Consider the following 12,973-nt stretch of genomic DNA (forward strand, 5'->3'; position numbering starts at 1 on the left):
TCGTATACTGTAAATCCCCTACATACAAACGAGTTTCGTCCCAAGAGCGCATTCATAAGTCCAATTTGTTCGTAAGTCCAACAAAGTTAGCCCAGGTACCCAACTAAACAAATCGGCTATGTAGTACTATAATGTAATAGGTTTATAATACTTTTCACACTAATAATACATAAAAAACAAACACAAAAAATAAAGAAAACATTTTTAATCTTACAGTACAGTACCTTGAAAAGTACAGTAGTACAGTACAACAGCTGGCATCCAGGGGTTGGCATCGCGTGAACAGGCAAGAAGAGTTACTGACAGGAGGAGGGAGAGGAGGTGGGAGATGGTAGAGCTGAAGGGTCATCAGCAGTAGGAGACAGAGGGCAAGCTGCACATGGCAATGTACGCCCGACACGTGAACTAACTTACGTGATTAGACATGTGAATGCATGCATATTCGAATCTTTGAAAGTTTGCAACTTGAAGGTCCGTATGTAGGGGACTTACTGTAGCTATAAAGGTGTTGAATTTCTGACCCCAACACTTACTGGAAGGATTGTTCTAGAGTCAGCTCTTTATCCTAAAAGGTCAAGTATCTTGCTGAGTAATTTCAGAATCAGAAGTTTCCCTTCCTGTCATGGATTCCCCTTCCTGGTTGAAAGTTTCCATCCGTCTGACTGGCTTTACCTAGAAAGCTGGGCCTTGGAGACATACTTGTGAACAAAGGAAAGATTAGAGGGGGTTGTTGCATGTTATTCCCTCAGCTGGAGGTTTTCCCTTGCGGGTCTATTCTAGCACTGCTGAGGGTAAGAAGAGGAAGGCTCCGTGTAATCAGAGCACCAGAGTCTGACCACAGACAGGCACACATGTGCTAAATCAAAAGGCCACACTAATGGTCTCGATGCACATGCTAGCCCTCAGAACCAGAGGTTAAACAAACTCAGTTCTATGTTTTTTTTTTTCCTGTCTAACGAGGGAGGCAAGACTAGATAACTTCTAAGAGTACTTCTAGGCTTAGGACTCAGGCCACAAACTGTAAGTCTTCTGAGCTTATATTTTACTCTGCTGTTTGGTTTGAGCCCACCATGGAGGCCCCACCAGGCTGGTATTTGCTCGTTCATAACTCAAGCAAATTCCTAAACCAGCATCATTACCTATGTCCACTTCATCAATTGATATCATCTTCCAACCCCTGGTGACGCTGAGTTTACAAACAGAGAGTGTAGAACACAAGTTGTTTGTTTTCTGTAACAATACTTTTTCCACTCCAGCATACTGACTTTTATTTTTCATTTCATAACATCCCTGCCAAAAATAACAGTGAAATCTAAAGACATATGAACATGTGGTATGTAAAACAAGCACTAAATTATAAATCTAAATAATAATTGCACTTCCATTTGTGTGTGATTACTTTCATATGAAATTAACTCTTTGGGTTGGGATATGTGGTTGTTGTGTGCTTGTGTAGCTGGGGAAGAAGGAGATTGGAAGTGATAGATATAAAGCAGGAGATAGTGAGGCCAACTATGATAGTACCTAGAAAGTTGTACTCCATAATTATCTATTGATGTATGAATAAATGAATGAACAGACCACTGAAAGACTGATGCCAGATTAAATATTTAGTATTTTTCCACCTGCCATAATTTAAAATTGAAATCACAGAAGATCTATATTCCTGAAAGACTTTATACCTTTTCTTAGAAATCTCCCTCATGCAACAGTGTTTGGCATTGTGTCTGGTGGTCAATAAGTACTTAATAATAAAAATAATAAGAGGAATGCCAGCAGCAGTTCTACAGACTGTACTAAACACCTCAATTTTATTATCTCATTTATCCTTCACAGTAACACTGAGACAGGCTGGGACCTGGGACACTTTGCTGCAGCGCTTGCACCTGGACAGACGTCTTCCTGAGCAACAAAATACAAAGATACTATAAAGGACTAAAAATAACTGCGTGCATTCCCAGTTGGGGCAAATTATGGACAACAAGATACAAAAATACCAAAAAAATCCCAACTGTCACTTCTGAAGAGCCAGGAGCAAAAGGAGGGTACTGTGCATGCCTCCTGCACACAACACCACCAAAGGGGTAGGCAAACCACCTAAGGCCCCCCCTCCAGCCTGACCCCTGGACACACCCCTACCCTCACCCCACATAAGGATCCAGCTCGCCCCCCCTCAGGGAGCGAGCAAGGAAACCTGTTGTTTGTTCTCGCTCCCCCCTGATACAGCAGGGGCCCCAATAAAGCCTTGCCTGAATTTCTTGTCTGGCCTCTTATCAATTTCTATTGATTAAAGAGGCCAAGAACCCGGGTCGGTAACAACACTGTAAAGTTGGCACTATGAGTTGCGTCCATAATACAGATGAGTGGAGACAAGGTGAAATTATTAGCCAGCTTCACAAAACTAGTTCCGTGAGAGCCATAACTCAAACCAAGGTGTATCTTGCTTAAACCCTTCTTTTAATAAATGAATAAGTGCATGACAAAATGAATGCAACTATCCTGTGTTTTTATTACTGGGGCAACTTGGTAAGGGTTGGGTAGAGGTAGTTTAATTTACTAAGTGACCAAGATCTTTGTTATACCAAACTCCCAAAGACACCAAGGTATCACTATGGCCTCAGAGAGTTAACAAGAAAACCTGAGAAACTGAATCACTGGGACAAGGATACTAGAACCAGATGGAAGAAAGTTCAAGAGAAACACATAGGTATTCTATGATACTAATTTCTTCCATCTGGCTGATACTCATCAATAGAAGCAGTGAAGCCATGTCATTCATTTTTTTAAGAATTATGTCAAAATTCCTACGTTTAAGTGAAACACTATGCTGAACATAAGCTCATCTTCCTTTAACAAAGATTCTTGGCAATCGGCAGCAACTCACAGCCATCACATTGCTCAATTACACTGTACTGCAGATGTGCAAATGACGCTGTTAAGAGACAGTTCCTGAGAGAATGATGGATAAGCCACCTCTTATAAGAGAAATTTTTTCTTTCTTTTTTTTTTTTTAAAGTCTCCTCTTCGGTTTCCTCTCTCCTGACTCCCTTAATTTCTTTCTCAATCTCTTCATATGTGAAATAACAACTACAAACTATATTTTTGGGAATCTATACATTTCAAAGCCAACGTTTTTACCAAGATGGTATATGTCACAAAGTACCATATTGGAACACCTGATACTGCGATTTGTATAATTAGCCACCATAATTAGTTGACTGAATGACTCTGTGAAAGAGAGCTTTTGTTAATCAAATGTTGTACATGAGGAAATAAATTCAGCATGTTTAAGGGGCTTGTAAATAACAAAACTGGGGCAGGAACTGAAGTTATAAATTTATAGCCTTTAACAACGGGCATATGAGTTGATCTGGGGACTAGCTCAATCCTATCACAGAAACGACCATTTTTTTCACTGCCATATATGGTGATCAGTTTTTGAGCAAGCTAGTTGGGTGGGTTGTACTAGCATGACAAACTTTTTTGTTCCTGGAAGGCAGTTTGGGAGTTTAAAATGTGAGCAGCCTTTCTCTGCCTTCTGTGTTATCACCTACCAAAGAGTAGTAAAACTTCTGAGTACTGAAATAAACCCCAGAGAACAAGTAAACCTACTGATAAGTTATATAGTAGTTTTCAACTATTTAACATAAAGGACACAATTTAAAGAGTAGTGCAAGAGCAAACTGGAGAGGGTCTTTAGACAGAGAGAAACTGGGAATGTATAAACTACAGAGAAAGACGAGAGAAAGTGGAAGTGTCTTATTTAGAGGCTTAGCTCATTTTCTTTTGATCTAATCCTCTTTGTCTGTCAAATCCTCCCTTACCACTGTCATTATAGTTGGGCTGTCTCCTATATATGGAAACTTCCAGACTCCACTCCCTCACCTCCACCCACAATAAAAGTCAAATGTGTTCCGCATTTATTAAATTGACGAACGTAACAAGTCTCTAAACAGCACTGGAGACCAAAGATTTCCTTGGCATTCTCAATATATATATTTTACATTTCAGCTTCCCCCAAATATCTTGCATGGTATTTAAACCACAAAATGACTGTGCCATTTGCGAAATGTCTGGTTATTCATTTTTTTATTCCAACCAATGCTAATGTGTTCTAAGATACCACATGTGACTACCCTATTAATGCATTTGAATGTGAAATTATCATCCACAATACCATCATAAGAGAGTAATAAAGACAGATTACCTGGGGTTAAGAGGATGACTGACATAGTGATGAGTGAGCATACAACTAAAATCACCAGCAGGGCAATAGCAATTCCCTTCCAGTTTCTCTGTGGAGGGTTGTTACTTCCCAGTTCCTACCGAGATAGAAAAAAAAAGAAGTTTCATAATTATACATGCTCCAAGAGAAATGTACTCATAAAGGAATGATTCAGTGCATGGAAGAATCACATTGAAAGCTGATTAGAATCCTCTTCCTCTTTGGTAGCTCATTTAATTATTCAAAGGTGCATATATTATAAATGGCTATCTTTTGGGGGGCAATCTTATTTCTCCAACAGATAAAGCAGCAAAGGTTTATGCCTGTTGTCTAAAATGTGGATGGCATTAAAATACATTGAATATAAACACTAGGATGATAGCCAAAATACTCTGCAAAATAATTATGTAAATAAAGTGTGCCCATTTACATTTTTTCTTGCTACAATGGAACCTACAATAAAGATTTAAATATTAATATTCCTGAAGCACTATAGACTACTTTTCTAACTGGTAAGGGGAAAAGAGACTAGTGATGGGAAAATTATTCAAAATGCCCCCTCACTGCAGAGCAGTGCACATTTGTCAACTCAAAAGGTCCTTATTTTAAACAGTTCCCCTACCACTCATAAATATCAACAGGATGTAGTAACTAAATTAAATGAGCGCTTCTATATCAATGGTTTACGACATCCTCTCCCTGGGCAGCATGCATGATATTGGCAAGGAGGTATGTCTGATGGGGTAGGATAAACTTGAGCATTTCTTACAATACATATAGTAAAGCTTTTCATTTTTCAAATGATCTGTGTTCTATTCTACTGACTAGAAATATATGAGCATCATTCACCAAAGTAAAGCACAGACCACACTAGTTTGAAATAAATGCCAGATTTTCTTTATAATAAAGTTTATAAAACACTAAGCTTCTTGTTTCTTTCTTCCTGTCCCAATCCCCAGCCTCTTTTCCTCCAGTCCTAATAGAGCCTTCTTTATTCAGAAATAGTCAAATGATTTGGGGACAAATGAAACAAAATGTAAAGGTTTCCAGTTCACTGTATTTGCACAAATCACCCAAGAAGCCACAGGCTTCCTTTAAACAAAGATAAGTAAAATAGCAAACGTCTGATAAGCTATAAATGGCTTATTGTGACTCACAGTTTAAAGCACTGAAGCCAATTTTCATATAGGGATAGTGGCATTCAGTTCTGCGATAAACTCTTTGGACTTAAAGAACTAGGTCCTAAATAAATGCAAGAAGAAACCATGCATACGAGGTATTTTGTTACCGTTTGTTTTTCCCCTTCTCAGATCAGTAGCTTTAGGTTTTACACTCTGATGAACCAAATCCGGCAGAAATCAATTCCAATCTTTTTTCTAAAATGGCTCACTCCATACCTCATGTTCATGCTTATTAATGCTTATCGTCCAATACCTCTATCCCTTCTGAATTTTGGTTAGAATTTCCATTCATAAACTTAGTCCACATAAATCGAAACAGTAGATTAGCAAATCATCAATGTTTCAGTAACAACATCAAGAAAAGCAATAGTTGTCTTAAGACCATAAACCCTTTTCTGGAATGCAACGTGACTGCAGGTTCCCTGGGCAATTTCTTTGTCAGAATCTGTGTGGTGTGATGACCAGTTATGCTCCATATTAAGGCTCTATTTAAGACTACTCAGAAGCCAGAATGATAGATTAGAGAGGCAATGCTACACGTAGATGCCTATGCTGGGCAAAAAGTTGTGAGACACTCATCTCAAGAACTAAGAGATAATGAAAGAAGGGCAACAAACAATAGGAAGTGAGTATCTGGACCAAGAATCATAAACACTTTCATATTTATTAACTCAAAGGGAGGGAAGAAAAAGGAAAAAGAATAATTGTAAGCAATTATAACTGACTTCTCAGTCCAGTAAAGGAAGCAAGGGGAAATGATAATTTTAAATCTACTGACTCTGATCTTGATTCACTGTCACTGGAACGCAAGGCAAATTATTAGACAAATGTGTTCAGAGTGTGTTTTTCAGTTTTTGAATATGTAACTATGCAATGCCTACCAAGCACTGTCTAAAAGCAATAATAGATACCTTATTATGTGTCTCGTATTGTACTGAGTACTTTATATTCACAATCTCACAAAATCCTCATGAGAATTAGGTGAGATTACTATTATTTTGACAAATCTGCAGATGAGAAACATGGGATTTACAGAGATAAATAACAAACCACTTACTGCTAATAAGTGGGATATCTCAAGGTCCAATCCATAAAAGTCTAGCTTCAGAAACCACACTCACACACTATAATATGCTATTCTAAAAGGAGATATTTCTCGAATCAATCAATAAGCCAAAGAATCAAGGAATGATTTGAACCCCTACATAATAATAGTTGCACTTTAATACCTTTTATCTGAGAAAATTCACAATTTTATAAAAGCTCTTCTGAAGTCTGTAATGCTTTCAAATAAACTCATATTTTCCCAGGAATGGCAGACTAGAAAAAATATACCATTTTTAAAAATGGTAAAACATGTTTGAGTACAAAATACTTTTCTGTTCATAAAGTGATGCACATAAGAATGTCTGGCTCCTCTAAAAATGACCCATCAATATCAATAGCATCTACAAGTCCCTGTTTTAGAAACTGCACACTTAATGAACTCTTACTATAATTCCCTCCTTTCCAACCATCTTAAATTCCATTACCATTATAATATTTCTAAAGCACGGTTTCACTTACATCACTTTATTCACAAAGTCCTTTAATGTCTCTACATTATCTAAAGAATTAAGTGCAAATGTGTGAGTCTAGAATAACAATGGTCTATAGCCAAGCTCCAGTCTTTTCATCCAACTTGATCTTTTTTTTTTTGAGGAAGAACCCTATACTGCTCTGATTACCATTTCCAACATATGCCTCAGATGCTTCAAACTTCACCCAACCATTCCACTCCCAGTTTTTTTCTCCAATTCCTTTCATATGCATCCAAGTACAGACATTGTCAATCATTCAACATCCTGCTCAAATGTCTCTTCTCTTGAAAACTTCCCCCAATTATGCAAGCCAGATATAATTTTCCTTCTGAAAAAAAAAATGCCTAAAATGCATTGTACCAATAGGTTTGAGACCAACTCTGCTACTTAACAGCTATGAGATTGCAAACAACATGCCTCTACAATTTCCTAAGCCTCAGGCTTCTTTTTTAGCTGAACAACTGGAATAATAACAATAATTATTTTTAAATGTAACAAAGGTTAAAACAAATTATTCAAACAAAGCTCTCACTTAAATATACAATAAGACAGTGGTTCACACTAAGTGAACTGCTTGGAATGTGCTTCCTCAGTACACTTGCACATGTCACTCTTTCTCTCTCATCGTTTCAGGTCTCAGTCTCAAATGTTCCTTCCTTTGAGAAGCCTTGCCTGGCCACCCTCTACAAAATAACATTCTATATCCACTCCTATTTCTTCAATTAGCTTTATTTTTCTTCATATCATTATCATTTTTGAGTATATTATGTCATAGTAAATCATATATCTACAATAATATAAATTAAGTTGTTTAAATGTTCATTTTATCAGTCTCAGCTCTCCAGAATAGAAGCTTTGTGATGTCAGTAACCTAGGTCATCTTGTTCTCTGCTATATCTCTAGCATTTTGAACAGTGTTTGGCACATACTAGGTATACTATACATAATAAACAAATGAATAAATGAATGATAGCAGTTCTGATGATAATGATGACGATGGTGGTGATGGTAATGCTTAAAGCCATGTATAAACAGCCATCATATCCCTGTCAAAGTTATCTCCTTAAGGTAAGGAGCACATCTTAGATAACTTTATATTCCTTAGACCACTGAACAAATTCTAGTCCTCTTAATAGGTGCTTAGAAAACAGTTGCCCAGTTAATTAAGTGGTATAAATGGTACCTGAAATGGTATAGAGCTACAGTGTCATTAGTTAAATACACATCAATAGTAATTTTAAAAGAAGGAACTACTTGCTATAGATAAATTTGATTGCAATTATTTTTAGCTTCATTTATCTGATGCTTGGATCCCAAAATACAGTTGCCATTCTTCAGTTTATCTTCTTCTTCGACAACCTCAGTAATTTCTATTGTTGCTGGAAGTGGGTCTAATTGGCTCTGCTTTTCAATGACTTCCTCCTAGCCAACACCTGAAAACATACACGCCAGGCCCACAGGACAGGTTTGTGCTGGGCAGCAGCCTGACCTTGCAATGTCATCGTCTGAATGCTTTGGAGGCAGCACAGAGTCAATGTTGGGATATTAAATCCCCTGGAAAGGTTTGAAGGTATAAGAACAAATGTTTAAGAATCCATATATACAGTTGTTTTTAAAGTCAGTCCTCCAGTGGAGAGATGCATAGGTTAAAACACTTGTGTCCAACTGCAGCTGAAGTTCAGTGTTGTGATTGTCTAGAGATGTTTTGGTGCTGCAGGCCAAACTAAGCTCAATCTGTAACCTAGTTATTTATGTTGTGTTCACTGCCAATCAAATTACTCATCACCCTTTAGAGAACAGTTTAGTTTATAAGACGGATGTTCTCGGCACACATAGTTTATCTAAATCCAAATGCATTTTTAATTTGTTCAAATACAAAGGAAAAAAATTCTAGAAATCATAAGCAGAAAACATCCAAGATTTATATATCACTTCCTTGGGCAAAATAAGGAAAAAAGCCGAACCAACAAATTCAATTTTCTTAAAAATAAGAAAAATAATATAAATGTATATAATAAATATAAATATATATTCCACTTGTAGTTCCCCTTAAAAAACTCCATGTTCATCTGCCATATACATCATGAAAAGAAATATGATCCCTCCATATTAAAATTGTATCAAAAAGTAATAACATTTACAGGAAGATACAAGGAGGAAAAATCATCAAGGTATTGAAATTATGTCTGTAGATTGGATGAGGGTGTGTTTTAATAAAAATAGATTTTTTCATCACATGGCGTTCACATTCACAACTGTGAAGTCTCAACTGTGAATAGGTCAAAAAATAGTCCAAAGCATTTACACTTAATAATTGGAAAATATCTTAAAGGAACTTAAGGTACTTTTAAATGTTGTATATTGTTTCATGATATTAGAAAAGCAGAGCATTACATTAAGACTTTTAAAGTCCTCTGTAAAATAGTGATTAAAAAATTGATTTAAAAAAATCCTTTTACATCATTCTTAGAAACGTTTAGCCAGCTCTGACTTGAAAGACCTTGAGATATGGGTATTCAGCAGTTGGCCAATTCTCTTTAAATCATTCTGTTTAACAAAATGCTCTGGAGTCTTTTAGAATATAGAACATTACACTACATGCAACTGGGGATACAAGTTAAAATAGAACTGTCCTCAGTGAGTATAAACACTAATGAAGATTTTGCTTACCACCAGTATAGTACGAAGTTATATAAATAAAGGTAACCCAGCAAATCACAGAATTTTTCTATGGGAAATGAGGGGAGAAGTTATTAACTTCCTTGTACTGATATAATTTTTTTTCTTTAAGCATTCATACAGCATTTCCTAAGAAATAAGGTATTAGATGTGGTGGGATTATAGAATTACATATACAAAATCTGGAAAGACAAAAAGGAATCAGAGGATTTTTTTTCTTTTTTAAATAGGTGGAAAGTGTGTATAAAAATACACACTTAGGTATTGGAAAATGGAACAAAGTGTGCATTTTTTTTCTTTCTAGCAAAAATAATAATTGACAATATTTACAACCTGGAATAGACCAGTAAATGTAAAAGAAATTGAGACAATTTTTTATATAGCTCCACAAAATTACAAGGTCACAGATTTTGCCTCTAAAACACAAATAATTCCTGTGCCATTTGAAACATTTTAGAGTATATTGAAAGAAGGAAAATTCCAAAATTTTAATGTTTACCTTGTCTTGATTGTCTGAAATAGAAAGCACATAAAAAAAAAAATTAAGCTCAATTTAAATAAAGAAATAGATGCAAAAGTACTAAATAAAATGTTAATGAATTCAATGCAGGAGCTCAATATAAATAATAATTAAATATTGTGAGATATTTCTACCACTAGGAGATATAGTCATAGTTCCTTACAACATTTACTGATATCAGTAAAGAAAATATAATCATAGAGATTGTTTTTCATATTTAATTTTCAGTTTAATACTTGTAATACCTACTGCTTCTTAAAATTGCCCATTATACTGTGGACATTCACAAGTTCCTCATTTATCATGCTTCTCCAGTTAGAAAACTCTATGCTAAATAAAGTGCATAGTTTGGTAAATAATCACATTTCATACAGAAAGTTATACATTTTTTCAAAATTACATCTATTATAGTTTTGTGTTATCAGTGTACATGAGGCAGTGCTGAATAAGTGCTACTCATAGTATGAACTATAGACAGCAGCATCAACATCACCTGGGAGCTTATTAGAAATGCAAGACAAGAGTCTTTTATTGAGATTTGCTCTATTCTTTTTTTAAAAAAGTTCTGATTTAGTTTTATCTGTTCAACATTAATTTGTTTATAAAAGAACTAGCAATTGTCTCAGTTGTAATCTGTCATTTATAATTCTCTGATAATTATATTTGTTTGTGACACACTCCTAGATGGATCACCATCAAATTAGAAACAAAACAAAGATGACGGCTATCATCAATGTATTTTTCAGTAGTAGTTTCACATTTCTATTATCATGATTTAGAGGTTTGGCTGATCATCTATGATTCTGAACCTGTTTAGGCTTCAAAACCACAACTAAAACTGTAAAAGAAACAATTAAAAAAGCAAACAAACAGATCTGATATCAGCAAGATGGCAGACGAGGATGTTCCAGGTCCTCATTCCCTCATGGAAACATCAAGTAAACAACTATAGAGTGATTAAAATAGCATTACGGGAGCTCCAAAAACCAGTGAAGGATATGCAGCAACCAAGCAAATGCCCAATCAAGAAAAAGTCACACTTAAAAAGGCAGGAGATTTCATGGTATGTGTGAATACCCTCATTCCCTCCCTGGCACAGTTTAGCATGCTCAGAAGGAAGTGACTCAATTCCCAGTTCCTTCCTTCAGATGGAAAAAATGAGTGGAACTTGTTTGCATGTTCTGGCCTATCAGTGGGCTACCTGAGGAACAGGTTTCTGTCTTGCCTGACAGAAATAGCAGCATAGTTTAGATCTCAGGTTAGAAGGCATGGAAAACTGGAGTCTTCCATGGTGCATGAAAACTGCTGAACTGTAAACAAGCAGAATTTGAGGACAGAGATTACCTGCTTAGAAACACAGTGGAACACTTAAAACCTTAAGAAATAGCAGGGTGATACTCTTAAAGAAATCAGGACATTTTAAAACAGCCACGTATACAGGGGAACTGGGGGTAAGGGAGGAGGGAACACGTACACACAGGCCAAGGGAAGACAAATGCAAAAATCCTGAGAATATCTTGAGGCTTCCTGCTGGACTGATTAGAGAACATCTTTCTGTGAACAGAGCCAGTCTCCAAAAACTGGAAGAAGTGGCTATTTTTTCAAATGCCCTATTTTCAACAAAAGATCACAAGTTTACAAAGCAACAGGGAAACATGGTCCAGTCAGAGAACAAAATATACCTCTAGAAACTAACTGTAAAGTAACAAAGGTTCTGGACTACTAGAGACTTTAAAACAGCTATCAGAAATATGCTCTAAGAGCAAAAGGAAAACATGGACAAAGAATTAAAGAAAATCAGGAAAATGATATATGAACAAAAGATGATCGACCAAAATACAGAAATTATTGAAAAAAAAACACACACAGAATTTCTGGAGTGGGAAAATACAATAACTGAATTTAAAAACCTAACAGCAGATTCAAACAGTAGAAAAAAGAATCAGTGAACTGAACACATGTCCTTTGAAATTATCAAGTTTGAGGAGCAAAAGGGAAAAAAAGAATAAAGAAAGTAAACAGAACCTATGGGACTTATTGGGTAGCACCAAACAGAGCAATGTACATATCATGAGAATCTCAGAAGGAGAAGAAAAAGAGAGAGAAAGGGTACGAGAGTTTATTTGAAGAAATAATGATGGAAACTTCAAATCTGAAGAAAGATACGGTTATATGAAAGCACCAAAAGCTCAGTGAACTCCAAGGAAGATGAACTCCAAGTAAGATAAACTCAAACAGATCCACACTGAGACATATTTTAATAAATATATTAAAAGTCAAAGATAAAAAAGAGAATCTTGAAAGAAAAGTGACTCATCACCTACAAGTATCTGCAATACGATTAGCAATGGATTTCTCAGCAGAAACTTTGCAGGCCAGAAGCAGTGGGACAATATATTTAAGGTACTGAAAGAAAGAACTGTCAACCAAAAAAGTCTATGTTCAGCAATAATGTTCTTTGAAAATGAGGGAGAAATTAAGACATCCCCAGTGAAATAAAAATAAAACACCTCATTGCCCCTACACTTGACCTACAAGAAATGCTAAAGGGAGTCCTTCAAGTTGAAATGAAAAGATTGCTAGATATAACCTGAAGTCATAATAAAATGCAAAGTATTCCATAAGGATAAATACGAGGACAAATACAAAAATTAGCATTACTTTAATTTTGGCTCCTAACTCCACATTTTACTATTCTACAGAATTTAAGAAACAAAAACATAAAAATTAATTATAAGTCTGTGTTAATGGGTCTACAATACAAAGATGTAATTTATAACATCATTTA

At 35.8% G+C, this 12,973-nt stretch overlaps 1 protein-coding gene across 17 annotated transcripts in view; it reads right to left on the bottom strand.

Annotated features, from left to right (window-relative positions):
* Positions 1 to 12,973, bottom strand: part of DPP10 (dipeptidyl peptidase like 10) — a 1,578,941-nt gene that overhangs the window by 503,235 nt on the left and 1,062,733 nt on the right. For all 17 annotated transcript variants that reach the window (XM_079923993.1, XM_079923994.1, XM_079923998.1 and 14 more), the window contains one exon: positions 4,208 to 4,322. In XM_079923993.1, coding sequence (XP_079780119.1) covers positions 4,208 to 4,322 — 115 coding nt within the window. The remainder of the gene's footprint in view (positions 1 to 4,207; positions 4,323 to 12,973) is intronic.

Source organism: Stenella coeruleoalba, assembly GCF_951394435.1.
Source record: "Stenella coeruleoalba genome assembly, chromosome: 6".
In the NCBI taxonomy this organism is placed as follows: domain Eukaryota; kingdom Metazoa; phylum Chordata; class Mammalia; order Artiodactyla; family Delphinidae; genus Stenella; species Stenella coeruleoalba.